Source organism: Podarcis gaigeae (genome assembly GCF_964106915.1).
Source record: "Podarcis gaigeae genome assembly, chromosome: 5".
In the NCBI taxonomy this organism is placed as follows: Eukaryota; Metazoa; Chordata; class Lepidosauria; order Squamata; family Lacertidae; genus Podarcis; species Podarcis gaigeae.
Window position 1 is genome coordinate 50,677,180 of NC_139681.1, and position 17,509 is coordinate 50,694,688.

A 17,509-nucleotide genomic window follows, 5' to 3' on the forward strand; every position below is an offset into this window, starting at 1 on the left:
CAGCACAATGGAAGTCTCAACAGCTACATCATAGTTAAATCAATTTCTTTGCAATTAAATATTTTTCCTATGACTCTGGAATACTATTTATTTTCCCACCTCCCAATTAAAATAACATTATAAATTGACATAATTAAAGTAATTAAGATAATGGTCAGATGACATCATTGTCGTTCTACAGTCAATAATGAGCTATTGGAGGATTTCAGGAAGATTACAAAATATATCAGGCTATTTTAAGAAGCTAGCTAGCTAAGCAATAAATTGGGGTACCTTGAAGTAACTATTTAGACTCTGATAAGTAACTATTTGCACAATTTTATCCTAATGTTATATAATATTCAAAAGATATATCAATATTTAATTTCCATTAACCCCCCCTGCTTATGAATATTTATATATGAATTACTTGTATATTGGTGTGACACTATGCACCAGTGGAAAAGCACTTCTGTTCACACAAGGAATCTTCCTGAACCGCACCCTCATGAAGCTCACTGTGCCCCACCCCATGCCATTCCTCTGGAGAGGGCCTCAGGAATGGCTTTTGGAAGGCCAAAGTGGCTGCACTGGATGAGATGAGTCAAGAAAGCATAATTTCATGAGCAGAGTTGTGCTCACAATTCCAACCCGATATCTCTTACTAATAAATGGACTGGATACACTTGCACAAGTATTTCTTTGTGTCCAAGTCATTATGTCTGAAAGTTTGACATGGAAGCTTTGACGGCTACAGGGGTGACATATTTCTAAGATCAGCTTAGCCGGTAAAACATTTATTCTTATCACAGTGATATTGAAGTTTCTCAGAGCAACAGTTTTAAATCACAGTCTAATTTATTCAGTACTATTATACCGTCGTGCAAATGCTCATTGAGTCTTAAATGATCCGACCCAATTTAAGCTGTGGATGCAAATGATGATTTTTTAATTTTTTATTTTAATCAAGCTGTGACCACAAAGTGTCCTCTTTTGCAGCAGCAGCTTGAACTGAAGCTATGGCTGTAAGTGCAAAGAAAGAATCAAGACTGCCATCTAAATGTACTTCAGATTCTTATTTTCAAGCTCAATACAGCAGGCACCATAACAGAACTGAGCATTACTTCATGTATACTAAACCAGGAAGAGGGAGAGGTGGGGCAAATCCAAAGCTATGTTTGCTTTTTAAAGTTAGGTGCTCCTACCTGCCCTCCAAACAAGCCAAGAAAAAGGGGCAAAATATCCAGGTGCACATGTAGAAAGATCAGTTGTGGACAGAGTACACTAAATATATGAAAACAGGGCAAATATCAAACTAATCTGACCTTGGCCAACTTTGAAAAATTGCAGCTAACCCTTAACAGATATTTTTCATTTATTGCTTACAAAGGGGATGTAAAAAAGTAGCAGCACAGTTTTTTCACAGGTCAAACTTGTAGTAAACTAGCCACGTTTATCCAAGCAAAGAAAGTAGATTATCCTGTACTGCCTGAATATGGCAAGAAAAAAATGTTATGTGTGAAAAGATTTCGCTTAATTTCCCAAATGTGACAAGCAGGTTGCATGTTCACCTGCAGCTCTGAGACAAAAAAAAACATCATAGTAATTCCAGTGTTACTGATACCTCTCTTCGTCGAGAAGCCCAGCAGGTTTGTTTGATTTTCCAGACCACGGCAGCAACCAACAACAACGACAAGAAACAGCTGCAAAAGTAAAACATGAAAAATGAATGAGAGACTAGAGTGTTTTTGCACAACCCTTTCTGAAAAGCATTGACATTTGATGGCATGAAGGCAGTAAGACTGGAGAGCATATTCTAACAAAGGCGAACTAGCAACGAAACAAAAACATAGTCCACCAATCCCTAGTTCTCTTGGTGTCTGATAACAAATGCCACTTATCCAATATGCATATCCAGAAGCTGTAATTTGGTCAAATATTATGGTAGTCAACAGCACAGCAAAAACTTGCATTTATTTACTGGCAGATTTTCTGCTTTGCTTTCCATCACTACAAATGAACAAGGAGGTTTACAACAATAATAAATCACAACCATTTTGTACTGAAACCAAAGTTGAGGGAAAGTGCCTTCTTACCATGCACTCCTGACAACTAATTTTTATCCCCACTGAAACTTTTGGGGAAATATTCAAGGGCATTTTGTATTTATTTATGGCATTGCATATGCCACCACCCTTTATAACTAAAAATCCTAAGGCAGTTTGCAACGTAAATAAAACAAAAGCAGTTTTTCAGAGAAAGCTAAATAAAGGGAAATTGCAATGGGGCAAATCAAGGGGAGGGACCTTTCCCACCACCAGCAAGTCAAGCCTGATTCTTAAAAAACTGCTGTTACAGAGAATCACAAAGTTCTCACAGAGAGAAAAGAGTCAGATGTTCATATGCCATAGACTTTTAGGCTATTACTGTCTCACTTGGGGTTGATTATTGGATTCCCCAACACCAAAATACTTTTAAAACTACAGTAGATAAATATCAACAGTGAAATTAAGTTTGCATTAATATAAAAAGTGGGTTTTGTTCTTAGGCTCCCAATGCTTTCATGCTTTTGAGTTCCTGTAGTTTCACAGTATTCAGGGGTTTTAGATGGTCAATATATTAATTTCTTAGATTGCTTGGGTTGGTAAATCAAGCAATACTAGTTTTTTCAGTGCACTGTGTGAAATGCTGTGAACAGCATTTAAAATAAAATTGTTCTGTTACACTTCTGTAGAGAACAGCACTTCAGCAAAACCAGTTTTCATAGAACTGCAATTACTGATAGGAGGAAAGGAAGTGTACAAGTTGAGATGCTCAAAATTATTGGGGAGTTTTCCCCTTTTTCAGTTATCTGTAATTTATATCCTGGGAAATGGGAGCAATTGGAGAAAGGTTTATGTTCATGGTACTTAGTGTCTTTTCTCTGATGTCTTCACTTGTGGACTCCGGTTTGTGATAATAAGCATTCTCTGATGAAAACAGGGATGTCCTAATGAAAAGCGGGACATTCTGGGATCAAATCAGAAACTGGGACAGCATCTGTAAATCCGGGACTGGCCCTGGAAAATAGGGACACTTGGAGGGGCTCTGAATTACATTCACAAGTAATGTAATTTCCTTAAAATATGGATGCCAAAATTCTGCTAGAGAATATAATCCCATGGCTCACATTTTGGAATTGCACACCAACTTGCAATTAAAGCAGTATCCCTAATACTATTGTATGTGAGCACTTCTGGTCATGCATAGAGGTTCCAACACACCACAGGAATTTATTACTTAACTATAGGGTGTTAGATGGGACTGAAAAAAACTTTTCTTATTGTTGTTAAAATCATTCATTATAAAGCCAGCCTATAGCTGGTAGTCCACTAGGCTTTACTCAGAGTAGACCTATTGAATTAACAACTGTTTTGAGTTAATGAATGCTTTTGTTTGTTATGCATTTTTGCATTTTTATATTGCAAACCACCCTGTGATCCTTTGATGAAGGGCAGAACAGAAATTTAATAAATAAAAATAATAAATATGACCATGATCTATTAATTTCAATAGGCAAACTCAGAGTACAACTTATTTGAATGAACCTTTTATCTGTATCTGCATGCTGTGCTTTATTGTTAAAACCATATTTACAATAAATATTTTCTTTTTCTATAATCTATGTCTTACATACTTCTAGCCTGGGAGGATTCAGCTATGCACACTGGACAGGGCTTGGTTTGACTCCACCTAAGGATCATTTGGGGAGAGTGTGTTTTGGCAACCACGTGGGTGATGGTTTAACAGAGGGATTCCCAAATACACATGCCTATCATTCACCATCTTAATATTAATGCCATGGACTGTTGTGTTTCCCTTGCACCTTCTGACTGAGATTGACAGACTCTCTCCCTGCTGAAGTTCCAGCACTAGATGAAGACTTTCCTATTTCAGCAAACATTTTGAAGCCATCTTCTGTTTTATGATAAATTTTAACTGTTCATATTATCTGTATTTTTAAAATATTTTATGTACACAGCTTAGAAATCTTGGACATTAAGCAGTATACAAATGCCTTAAACAAATAAAATAAAGAAGTGATAGGATGCTTTATTTGCAAGCAACAGAAGTGATGAAGATAGTTTCAACCTATCACCCATTGAAACAAATGCTGAAACTCGCATTGATTATATTTTATGTTTCTAATTAGAATACATTCAGAATAGCACATGTATCATTCAATGCACAAAACTGCAGCAAACCATCAGAATACTTAATAATAAGCACATTAGTTAAAAATTTGGTGCTGCCATTTCCTGATCAAAAGCAAAAGTGTTCAATCATTGGTTTCCCTTTTTAGTTTACTATATGTGCTTTCAAAGCATTTCATAACTATCATGACAGCATATTCTGCTCTGGTATGCTAATGAGGGGTAAAAAAACAAGATATATGGTAGAACTCTATTCATTATCACTATATTTCCTCAGCAGACAACATACAGTATTGTTACTCAAGGCTGTAATGAATTCCAGCTGTTATAGATCATTTGCCCATTGTAACTGAATTAGTATTCATGTTTAATTATGCCAATTTAAAATATTTATGTGCCTGTACAGACACAGACACACTTCACAACAATTATTTGTATAAATATACTTGAGTAATGAACATTAGAAATTCAAGAAAGGTCAGATAAAATACTAACAGAAAATCAAATCCTAACACCTATAAGCCTTTTTATTTGGAAAATATTTTTTATTCATAAATGGCTCCATATCTTTCCATGCATAAAATATTTCACATACTTCCAAGGCTTTTTGTATTAGTTTGATCAATGTATAACTTTATTTTCAAAGAAAATTTTTATACATTCCATTCTATTTGATTTATATAGAAATATCAAAACAACTGCAACTTAGAGGACATTATGTTGAAGGCTTGGTGCTAGTATAAACTTCAGTAAAACTGAGTGACAGAGATACTACTTTCTCAATTTATCTGTATACAAGCATTGCTGTAAAATGTATTAGAGATAATAAAGTTGTTAGATGATCTTGGATTTGTTACTCGTTCAGCCTCATTTTGACTTTGTTGTGAATGCTAACCTGGATCAGTATTATAAAAATACTTAATATATGAAAAGCTCTCTAACGTGATTAAATAATTATCATTAGCTTATCCTTGCTGTGAAAACAACAGCAGCAGCTGCAACCTGAACTTCCTAAACTGTTTGTAACTTGCATGCATGCAAAGGGATTCTATGTGAAAGGATAAGAAAGAATATTTCACCTCACAAACAATCTTAATTGATTCTCATTTATTTTATGCTTGGATTTTCTGGAGTTGGGAATGTGAAGAATCTTGGAGGGACTGGTTGATGACAGAAGCAGAGTGAGTGAATCACAGCTACTGGTAGTAGTTTGGAAGCAGATTATATCATGACTGATGTGTAAAGTACTGGAAGTCAAAATCCCAGGAACGTAACATCGTTATCTCACTGCTGGCTGAGAAAAGATGCTTCTGCTACAATAGCCAAGGGAATGAACTAATTCTTAAACAATTTTCAGCTGCTTAAAAGGTCTCCTCCTCTTATTGGTGGATCAGATTCCAGGCACCTGCTTTCCAAAACTCAACGTTTCATTCAAGTCTTAATGTGGAACCAGCATACAAACAGCTGGTCAATACCTCTCCTTTCAACATAGCTGAGCTGTTAAGGTACAAAAACACCTACTTCATAAAAATGCAGCTTAATTAAATTATAGCACCAACTCAAATCAGAATTATCAGCAACAAGATCTAATAGAATCTGCAACCACACTATAGATTACCTGAGCATGATATAGGAAGTACTCACAAGGTGATGGAGGATGGCAAGGGGATGGGGGCCAGTACATAGGAAACAGAACAGCAGGACCCATGGTGGGCTCTGAGGCATAGAGAGGAGCTGGAGGGATGTTCTAGGAGGCAGAAGCTGAGGCAGGCAGGAGCCTACAGCCCAGCTCACTACCTGGGGGTATTGCAAGCTATGGAAGGTGGTGTGTGATTTCTCAGGTGGAGTAGGCTCAGAAGAGGTGTGGGTTGCATGCTTCAACTAGCCCAGATGTTGCAGTCAGCATGCAAAGTATAAAGTGGAAGCAGAACTAATGTCTGCTTAACTTCCCAGGTGGGTTGGACCATGGCTTGGATGTTCTAGGGAGCTCTTTGAGACTATGCATGTGTGGGACTGGCCTCCAGGTGCCCTGACCCCTGGATCAGCTGCAGAGATGGGAACCAGGCTTGATTGGACCATGGACTTTGCCCTGCCAGACTGTGCACTAGTATCTACTGTGGGATTGTGCACTCCAGAGGGACTTGCTACCAGGTGGCTCAGGACAAGGACAAACAGAATGGTGATGTGAAGCACATATGTAGTTACTGTGACTTTGTTACTGTGTTAATCATGGAGACTACACCATCTCCCTTCCTTGAAGTCAGCAGGAGGAGGCCTTGCAATTTCTGAGACTGTCTCTCTTGACATCCAAATAAATCTGGCCATATGTCTAGACTCAACTCAGACCTAGGTCTACAAGGATTACATCTGCATCATTGTGGGTTGTTCAGCTTCCAAACAATAGAGGCTTTTAAATCTGGCAAAGCCAACATATTGGCAGCAGTGTCACACACAAAAATCACTGCTTGTCATTTAATCATATATATAAAAGTATAGTTGAGACCATGATTTGCCAAAAAAAACAACACAAAGCTACAGCTCAGCAAGATTGAAATGGAGGAATCTGACATCATGGATATGTTGCTCTTCCTCGATGCATATTGGAATTTCTCAAATTTGCTTTTCTGCTTAAAGAAAACAACATTTAATTTAATTCTGATCAAGGAATTGAATCATTTTTTAACATCTCATTCAATCTTGTGAATAAATTCTACAGAGATTTCAACAGTATGCATCTTGCACAGCACAAGAACAGGAAACAGGCCTGTCAATATTTTCAACTAGAAAATATGTAAGCTCTGCTGCAAATCAACAAATCAACCTGCAGAGGGTTTTTTCTGTGATGGAATGAAAAAGGTAAAGTGACAAACATTAACTATATTTTACAGTAGCAAATTCCAAAGTTTATGCATTGTGTGAATAACTACTTCTTATAGTCTGTCCTGAATTTTCCAACAGACAATGGCATTGGGAATAGCGAAAGGCAAATTCTCCATTCTTCAATTTAGAATTGGCTTTTTATATATGAAAATTTCAGATGACTCTTGGGGTGAAAAATTAATGTTTGCTGAGAGTTCTCTCTAGCTTATGATGTTTGCACATGCATGTTGAGAGGCATTCTTATTTTGCCTCTCAGGAATAGTAGTTTGATTTCATCTCCCTGGCACCCATTTTACAGCACAAGCCATGATGGAAAGTTACTTAGAAAGAGATGAATTAAAGACAACAGCCCACTTTTACAAAGTTTACAAGAAATAATCAAAATAATTGATCAACCTAAATAAAGAAGATACTTGCCAAACAAAATGCTGCTTAACTAGTTTCTATGGTCACATATACTTCAAAACAGTAAACAAAGTGCTTCCTTTAGATTAAGAGGTTAATATTTTAAGTTTTTTTCATGCACCTACCAAGCAGTTTGTTCAGCTTTAATGTTAATTATACATGTGCAGAATTTCATTTACTATTCCAGGTTGGAGATTATTTCCTTGAGGAAATGGCACTCAACTCATAATATATGTGAGCATTGTAGGCAGACAAATTCATATTCAAATCAAGTAATTACAGACTTCAGCAACATATTTAATTGGGGAAGCAAATCAGATATACATGTGAACAGGATTCCTGCACTTTGTGGAGCCAACTAGAATAATAAGATGTGATTGATATTTTGCTCATCAAGAATTATTTTAGTGGTTGATTTCCTATGAACTATGCCACATTCTTTCACTTATTTTGAAAATATGATTTGCAAGGCATGAGTATCACAGAACAGGATGTCAGTTGAAGCTGAGCAATCACCTCTTCACAACTTGTACGATTCAACAGTGTAAAGAAAAGAAGGTACAGTGACATGGCATCTGAAGTTGTTCATCTAAGCAGAGCTCAAGAGATGTCAGTGGATATCTATCTATAAACCTTCATGCCAAAGCAAGAAATCAAGAACTAACTGAAAAAAATGAAAAAATTCCTTCCAGTAGCACCTTAAAGACCATCTAAGTTAGTTCTTGGTATGAGCTTTCGTGTGCATGCAGACTTAATGAATATGGCATGCTAGACAGTTTGGCTGTTTTGGGCCATGACAGCACAATGTTATGTGGCTCCAGTTCTTCCTGGAGGACTGATTTCAGAAGGGGATACAGGGGGACTGGTTTGTAAGGCAGCTCAGTGCTCTATGCTATTTAGTATCTTCATGAAACTGCTACTATCTCATCATATTATTACTATGCTAATATAACCATACTCAGGTGGACTATCTATAATTAGCTCACTTGCAACTCCTTCCTCTTTACTGGCATTAAAACACCACTTTTTAGCCATAAATGTAAGCAAAGTTCAAACATGGGTTATATAAAATAAAATAAACTATTAAAATGCAAGTGCAATCAAAAGCCATTTAAATGATAATGTGTGGTTTTGCTTCTGAAGTGGAATTCTCAAATTAAGTAGCAGAACCCAAATTCATTTCAAACACACCATATAGAGAACAGTGCTGTTTTGCATAGAAGATATAAGTCTATTTATATCCATTGCTTATACTTCTGTGAACAGTGCCACTTAGCCACTTTACTTCCTATAAATTGTGCCTAGGAATTATACTTGTTTGTATTCATTCCACCGTAACACAGTAAGAGCTGACAATGGACGGATGTCCACAGTTGACAAGATTAGTAATATCATTCAAAAACAGTTATTACAGGTAACTTCATCCTATAAACCAACTTGTTTCAACCCAACTAAATGCCACCCAAAACTTGACAAGGTGGGCAAATCTACCATTCTACCATAGAAAGCCCACTGGTCCTTAGTTTGAAGGCACAGATTGTGCTCCATATATTCAAACCTGGAGCCATTTTGGTACTTGGATGACCCATGAGACTACCTAAGACACATTCCCTCTACAGAGAATAACTGGTAGCCATGACCTTCTTGGTCAGTAGTTGTACCACAGAGAAAGATGACTGGAAGGACTAATCAGTGGATTTTACTCTTTAGAAATTCAACTGGATTTGACAATATTTATGTTACCAAATTCTCTATCATGTCAAACACATGAAAATCATGCATAATCTGAATAGATTTTGGTACTTAATCCTATGTGAGGTAAAGGATGCATCATATGCCAGAAAAAGCTGAATTGACAGCATGTGCTTAACATACAGTGACAAAGTTCTCACAATTTAACAACATGCTCTCAAATGAAAGCAAATACTCTGTAAACATCTTATAGTATATGGCCTAATAAAGTTCTAGATTTGAACTCTAGTAACTCTGCAGTACCTCCTTTCATCTATTTCAAAGAAGAAATAAAAAAGATTTATAGTCAGGGTGGTTTAATTTTTTTAAAAAACGGAAATAGTTCTTTATAGGATAAATAAAACTTCTGACCCGTTAAGTGTGATTCTGTTTCTGTTACTCCTGGAAAAGACTTTCATTACATTCTGTGCCTATGCTGACGGATAAAATATTTTATATTTCTTCAAATAAATGAAGTTGATTTAAAACATAATGTGTGACTGGCTGCATGAATGTCTACTTTATTCCACATAAATGCTTCAGGAAGCTAGTGCATGCAATGTGTTCCTTCCCCAAAGGACAAGATGTTAAACAGAAATGCACCCCTGTCCTTCACATGATACATTTAGTATGCCTTCCACAATACATATGGCTATTAATTTCCATATCAGAAGTAGTACATGCAATAATTTACGCTTGGATAACCTACAAGAAGCTTAAAAGGGAGGGAAAGCTGTTCATCTTCTATTTTGACACCTGGCTATGCTAGTGCCCAAGCCTATGCCCCATACCCTGCTCATGGAGTCCACAGAATTGAGCTCCCAGGTTTCAACCATTCCACAGCTGGTTTCACTACCTTGGCTCTGGTGAGTATTTAAGGGTATCACCTCTAGATATCTCTGCTTCCAGGAAGAGGGTGCAATAGTAGGCGCAACTGTCCAGTGTTATTCTGTATCAGCTATCATATTTTATATCAGCTACCAATTAAATCAGACTATTTCGTCACAGCTCACAGCCTACTTTATGCAGCAAATTTCCACTGTATTTCCACTGAAATCTATGAGGCTACATTATGTGACTGCACATGAGTAGACAGTATGTGGACTGCAGCCTTAGATTTCTTTCTGCATTTTGTTACCTGTTGTTCTTTCCAAACTGTCCTTTAGAGTCTGATTGTAGGTTGTTTTCACTTAAATTGATTTATGAATATAAAATGTAATCAGAAAGCTATGCAGTCGTGCCATTGTAAACTAGACCTCTATATGGACATTAAAGTCATGCCTGAGCTGCAGTATGAACATTAGAAGGCTGATCCTAAATTCAATCAAGAAGCTCAAAAGCTACATACTAGCTCATGAAAAAAGACGAAGAAATTCCAAGATCCTGTAGCCTTTTCATTTTAGAAAATGCCCTGACACATTTTGAGCTTTACTGCTTTTCCTCTCTATGCTACTACATTCATACATATTAACCAGCTCGTATTGCCATTTTATGCAAACCCTTTTATTATAAAATCAACATGTTCACACTGTGTAATGTATTTTTATTGGATGACATGAACAAATTGATTTTATAATAAAAGCACTTCAAAATAAAGGTATTCTTCAAACTTCCCCCATTGTCTATTTTATAGTGAATGTACAAGCCCTGTTCCCATGATACTCATGGCTCAAATCTGCCACTTGCAGGCCTGCCTGTTCACAGCTTCTCTGCCTGTGATCCAAGCCATCTGATTTCCAGTAACTGCAGAGGAGTTGGAATTCAGGCTCCTCCCATCACCAGTCAAACACCTAACCTGCTACTACCTAAGGAGGAAAATCATAATAGGTTGGGCAGTAATGGCAACAGGCAGAAACTCAGCAGGTCTTTGTGGTCCTATGGCCCTTTGTCAACTATCTTACTCTTCTCCTTTCTATGTAACTTCTCCTTTTTTTTCCTCTCTGCAGAATGTCCACTTTCTGTGTGCATGTCTGAAGTAACCTCCTTCTCTCTTAGCACCATCCTGCTATCTGCACCAAAGACGCTCTCTCTCTCTCTCTATCTCTCTCTCTCTCTCTCTCTCTCTCTCCGGGTGTGAGTGAGAAAGAAAGATTGCTCCTTGCTGCCATGTCTGGCGCTTTAAAGTGGACAATCATGTGGATCATTATTCAAAGGATTAGTGCCAGATGTTATTCTTAATCCAGGATATGGAAACTGGTTGTAACTTGTCAGTGGTGAATACAACACTACACATGGTATGGTAAAAGGTTATTATTTCATATTTCCAGGACTAAGCCACAGTATGGAAATATGTTCTGATGGCTTGCTGTCAAATCATTCTTTTAGTTTTACAGAAATAATACTTTCGTTACTGAAAATCTGAACTGTTAAAAAACAAAGTGCATGCAACCATGAGTAACTGTTCCTCAACACATTAAAAGCTTTAATGTATTTGTTTATTTGATTGGTCTGGTGATCACTGTGTTTGTTTCTTCAAAAACAGCATTTGAATTCAATATTTTATGCCATATGCTTCATTTCTGACTCAGAGATGCTGGGGTGTGGCTTTGCCCAAAAGTCATGCTCATGATCTCCAACATACATTTAAAGCATGTATTGAGTTACATTTTAGTAGTCTGTCAGGATCCTGCTGAGGGTCGTCTAGAAGTCATCTAGCCATAGGAGAGTTGAGAGGGCAAAGGCTGATGCAGGACATGATGTTTTAAGGAACAAGCCTGTTGTTTAATGTAACCTTCTCAACTCCACACCCAGCTTACACTCTGTTGCACATCCAAGTCTTAGAAATTCATTGTCTTAGGCAGAAGAGCCACAATGGGGCCATCTATAACTGGGAACTTTAGCTTGTCCATTATCGCTTGGTTCAGGATGTAGTAACTGTTTGTGCATGTCATAGCTTTGCAATTTTATAGCCATTTGGCCTTGAACCTTTTCCTAAAGATGGGGTGGGCTGATATGGATTCTCACTTCATGTGTACTTTCTCACACCACAAAAGCACTCCTTGAGGTAGGTAGCACAGAAATGTCTGCTGGGTGATTTATTCTACACTGACATGACCTTGCACAGCAATGCCATGTGGCGCTGCTGTTGGAATGGCCAGTGCAATGAGCAATCTTCTGTATCAGACTCTTCGCCCCATTCATCCTCATTATCACTCATAGTCTGGGTGTGGTCTGTTGCCCCAGAAGAGGTATTGTCTGTTTCCTATAAGAGTCGTACCATTGTTAGGTTGATGCACCTTCTGGTCTCTGGCCTAGAAACCATTTGCGCTTCAGCAGATGGATGGTTCTATTGCAGCTGTGGCTGTTGAGGAGGTGCAGACTGCAGGGCTGGAACTACAAATGAAATTAAAGCTTGAATCTCCTTGGAGGTGTCCACCTGCGAAGCTTCCTTAAGGGTTAGCAGTAGTTCTCTGTGCAGCTGCAGTCGCCATGGCAAAGTTTGTGTCAGGAGCTGAACTCTCTGCTGTGGTTAAATGTTATGATTATGGGTTCTGCACCAATATTATTTTATTTGTTCTAATTTATTTGTTTTGTTTCCTTTTGATTTTTTTGAATAAAATTCAATTTATTTAATTAATCCTCTCTTTTAGAAATGGCCACTAGAAGTAAACAATACACTCAAAATGACAACCAGGTGTTGTATGTTTTAGGCTGCCACACTCAAATGGCTACCAGATGTTGTCCCCTGTGTCTGCTAATGGAGTCTGGAGTGGCATGATTCACAGGAACCTAATATGGAAGCTGGAGAATTGGCAGGGGGAAACGAGCCATTAAAATATCTTGCCACTGCCTCTACTCTGATCTGGACTATAGCCTGTGGTTGCAGTTTCTTAGGGGCTAACCACTGACATTAATGGAGGCAAGGAAAGGTCATTTAAATGCTGCATCTGATTGTGGAGATAAGAAATAAAGGCTGGGGTCAACTGATTGTTGCGCGGCAAGGGGAGTTAATCTATTAGCAAACCCAGGTTAATCAGGTAGGCAATCTAGGATTAAGTATTTATCATTCTACAATTAATTTTGTAATCTATCTACAATTAATTAATTAGAAAACTACAATTAATTATTTAGCTAATTAGAAAATGCACACACCATGAAATAAAATAAAATGACAAAAGTAATAACACAGGAAGGAAAAAAGTGGTAAATTTAGCCATGTGGCAAATTCAGCCAGTTTTAAAGCATTTGGCTCAGACCAGGACCCCTAGATGTTTCCACCTCCATGGGGAAAGGGAACAGTAGTGAAGCCAATATAAGGCTACAGGCAGCACACAAGGCAAGCAAGCACTTGGACCAATATAATTCAAAGCATTTCTATGAAGAAAGTAAAGTTCGTGTCTTGGATCCCTAGACAGTGCTAATGCCACCCAGGTCCAAGATGATCAGTATGGGAGATAGGTGCATTACATTAAAAGCAACAGATAACTACAGTGAAGAGTCTGTACAGGGCTGGCCCAACCATTAGGCAGAGTGAGGTGGCTGCCCCAGCCAATAGTTGCTGGGATGTGAGGAGCAGAAGAGGTGTTGAAAAACAGAGCTGTGTGTGCGCCCCATGGCCTGCCCCATGGCCCCTAAGCAGTGTATTAGCAGAGTTGAAGTAACATTCAACTGCTAGTCTAGTTCGATTCTGTACATGGAATAAAGCGGGGTGGGCACAATCTCATAATTCACACTGGGCAGCCTTGGGCCTGTCCTAAGCAAAAGGAAGAAGCAGCTTCAAATTCTATAACTTATTTAAACATTATTTCCTCAAAGCTGTAAGGAAGAACAAAGAAAATACACACAAGCCAATATAAGATCCCTGTTGCAAGTCATAAAAGAATACAGTATATAAAAGGTGCTGGTAGGGAACCATTCCTACACAGCTGCCGAGAAAATGCACCTCTAAAGGAGCTCCAGGGAATACCTGAGGGATGCAAGCTATCTTGGCATTCCAAGCAAAGAAATGTTAATTGCTCATTCCCAAGTAAGACTGCTATGAGAAAATGGATGGCAAACAACAGGATTTCAAACTCTGAGTATCAAGCCCCACTCTCAAAAAAATGTATGAGAAAGCTAATATATACAAGTGTTTCTGTTTTGTTTTAAGGAAACAGCTTTATTAGTTACATTAAGCCAACTTATTAACTGTCAAAACACTTATTTCCATCAGACTCACAGATGCATTAATAATAAATATCTGTCCCAGAGACTCACAAATGGTAGAATGTAAATCTGTTAAGCCATTGCCAAGAATCAAGCTAAAAAGAATTACAGATCCCCTTTTTTTGCTCCACCATTTCATTGATTGGGATAGGAGAGCAGTGAGTCAAAGGGGGATGGAGTGTTTAATGAAAGGGCTTTCCGTGTGGAATGAAATGTCAAGGACATTTGCACAACTAAGGCTATAAATTCCACTTACTCTGGAAAAGTGACATGTGTAATTATTCGTAATGTAAAATCTAAAACATAAATGAACATTTAAACCAAGTTGAAATGCATTTTGGTGTTATTGTAGTATTTTCACTCTATTTGAAAATACATGATATGCAAAATAAAAAGTTATTAGTGAAAACTTAATAGACAAGGGTTTATACTTGTCATACAGTCTTTGAAGCTAAATGGTGACATCCAATACTGCTCATACTCAGAATGGACACATTTAAATCAATAGACAAGTAATTTAAGTGTGTCTTAGTTGATTATTATCCATTATCTGCAATCCCTTCTTTGTTCCCAAAATGAACTGTGAAATAAGATTTACTCACACATACATTGGATGTAGGTGTGTATATATATATATGTATATATGTGTGTGTGTGTGTATATATGTATATGTGTGTGTGTGTGTATAAAACAAAACAGAACCAAAGCAGATTAAAAGGGCTCATTGGGCTGGTGCAGATCACAATCTATGGTTAAGAGGTCTAGAGTAAGCTGCTGCACTAGGTGCTTACCTGCTCTCTCATATTAATTCCCCCCACATGACTTCATCATGGTTAAAATATGTTAGCACCAATCATAGTAATGGTTTATCATTACTCATTGGTTCATCAAAACAGTGGAGCAGTGGAAGGAGGTTACAATTTCAGAGGGGGGAGAGGAAGAATGGGAGTAGCAGCAGTTCGAGTCCTCTTGCTGCTCTGCTGCAAAAGCTGCCAGCAAAGTCAGGGCTTTAAGAGAAGAAGAGAAAGACAAACCAAACAGCTCTCAGCCACAACTGTAAGCTCCCTCCCTCAAGTGGTTTGGCTGCCCAAAATGAAACTGAAAACAGCCAAAATTTACTATCTGCAAATAGGGTGGGAGATTGGAAGTGGCTGTTTGGTTCACCCCTAGTTTAAGTTCCTTTCCTGAAAGGAGGCTCACCATTCAGGGGGAAAAAAGCTTGCAATCAAACCCAAGTAAGAGCACCACAAGCAAAGATAATCAAGAAGCGAGCCATGTAATTCATACTTGTTATGATTCCAGTTTCACATGTTAGAAAAAATACTTAACCTTAAATATGGGAAGAGAGCTGTCAGAATGTGAGTGTGACTATTCACAAGTCAAATCACCAAAAGGGGGTGGGGGAGCTGTGGTACTTCAGTACCTGCATAATGCAGACTGTGTGGTCTATGATGTTTTTCAGAATTATACAAAAGGGGTAAAATATCCAAGTTAGAACATCACATAACTTCACATATATCAATTGTAGAATTGTTGAGAGTGGAAAATTTACCTGAAGAAGGTTACAAAAAACTGTACCAGGTCCATGATGGTATTGTGTTGTGAAAATGCGATCTGAAAAGAGAAAGAAAGTGGGGGGGGGGGGGGGGAAACATGGTCATTTTTTACTGAGGCTGTTCTGTCTAGTTGGTTAAATGAAAGCAGAATGGCTGAAGTCAACCTGTTGTTGATAATATACATCATTTTCTAAGGCCTACATTATGTAAGCAAATTATGTTACCAATCCATCAAGTCTAACCATTTTGAGAGGGTTTTTTTTTTCCAATCAAGTGGTGTATACATTTTAGCAAACAAACAAACTTGTCCTGCCTAATATATTAACTCCAGATTAAGAGCTGGATGGACTGGAAACATGAATGTATTATATACGAACCTAAGCCCAATTCAATATACAGTATTTGACTTGGGTAAGAACATAATTTTAACAGCTATATGTTATGATATTAAGGCTACAATCCTTTGCACACTTACTTAGGAATAATATGAGGGCTAGTCTTTTGTTTTTGCCTGAATTTGGAGGGATATTTGGGGAAATAATTCAGGGGTAGGGACTTATAATTATGGAAGGGAAAGAGGGAATATTGGTGACAAAACACAAAACGTATTTCATGCTGGTTAATTAAGATTGTTAAATTAGTACAAAGCAAATAAAATAATTCAGAAAAAACAAATATATTGTTACACACCACCCTAATTCTGCCAAGCAATAGCAAAATGCCAGGGGTCTTGGCACTTAACCAGGGTTTTTGTTCCTTTGGAATGAGACATACTGGAGACTAGTGTCTTTAAGAAATATGATTTATTTTACACATATTTACAACCTGGGTTTTGAGTTCAGAACATTACATTCCAAGAGTGTTTCTTGTTGCTCATCTCATAACTTCAGCAAGCTTGGTTACCAAGCAGCAGCCAGTCATGTTCCCCTGTTTCTCAGCGTAGTCTTCTCCCAGCCAGCACCGCATGAAGCCCCCACTTCCTCAAAACCTCTGATTTTGTGAAAGGACACATTTTTTCTTCTGTGATATCACACACCCCATTACCCTGGTCATCTCCTCCCGTTCCAGCTTACATCATTGAACAATGAAATCTTGATCCTGACATTTGTCTTTGATCACTACATTTTTTAAAAATGGGATACAAGAAGCTTGTAAGATATTTCAATCCAACACATGAAAAGAGGCTTCTACATATAGCTTTCTTGCTAGATGAGGAACAAAAGGCATGCATGCAAATGACAATACAGGCAAGTTCTGCTCCCAGGTTCATCTGCATGCACAGAGCCATTTTCAAAAAATAGTGCTCTACTCTTCTTGCTGCAGACTGGATTTAACAGACAGTTGGCAATCACAGATTTCCAAACCATGGTTGAATATAGGTCTCTTGGAAGGTTCAAAATAGCTTACACTAGTCTTCTCTTTGCAACACATCCTTAGTTGTTGGTTTTTTAAAAAAAAAACTACTTTCAATACATATTTAACATTTAAAAAACAAAAATAAAACTGCACCAGCTAATGATATCCCTAGAGTCAACCTGGTTCAGTGTTTTGTAGTATATATGCAGTAACTTTCAGTAATTCTGTTTTCAATTACTTTGCAAAAAAGTACTGCACAAGTTG

At 37.7% G+C, this 17,509-nt stretch overlaps 1 protein-coding gene across 3 annotated transcripts in view; it reads right to left on the minus strand.

The window, feature by feature from the left end:
- The window catches only part of ATRNL1 (attractin like 1), a 502,266-nt gene that overhangs the window by 241,823 nt on the left and 242,934 nt on the right, over positions 1-17,509 (minus strand). For all 3 annotated transcript variants that reach the window (XM_083741181.1, XM_083741182.1, XM_083741183.1), the window contains exons 25-26: positions 15,886-15,947; positions 1,604-1,682 (exon numbers count right to left, since the gene is read on the minus strand). In XM_083741181.1, coding sequence (XP_083597307.1) covers positions 1,604-1,682; positions 15,886-15,947 — 141 coding nt within the window. The remainder of the gene's footprint in view (positions 1-1,603; positions 1,683-15,885; positions 15,948-17,509) is intronic.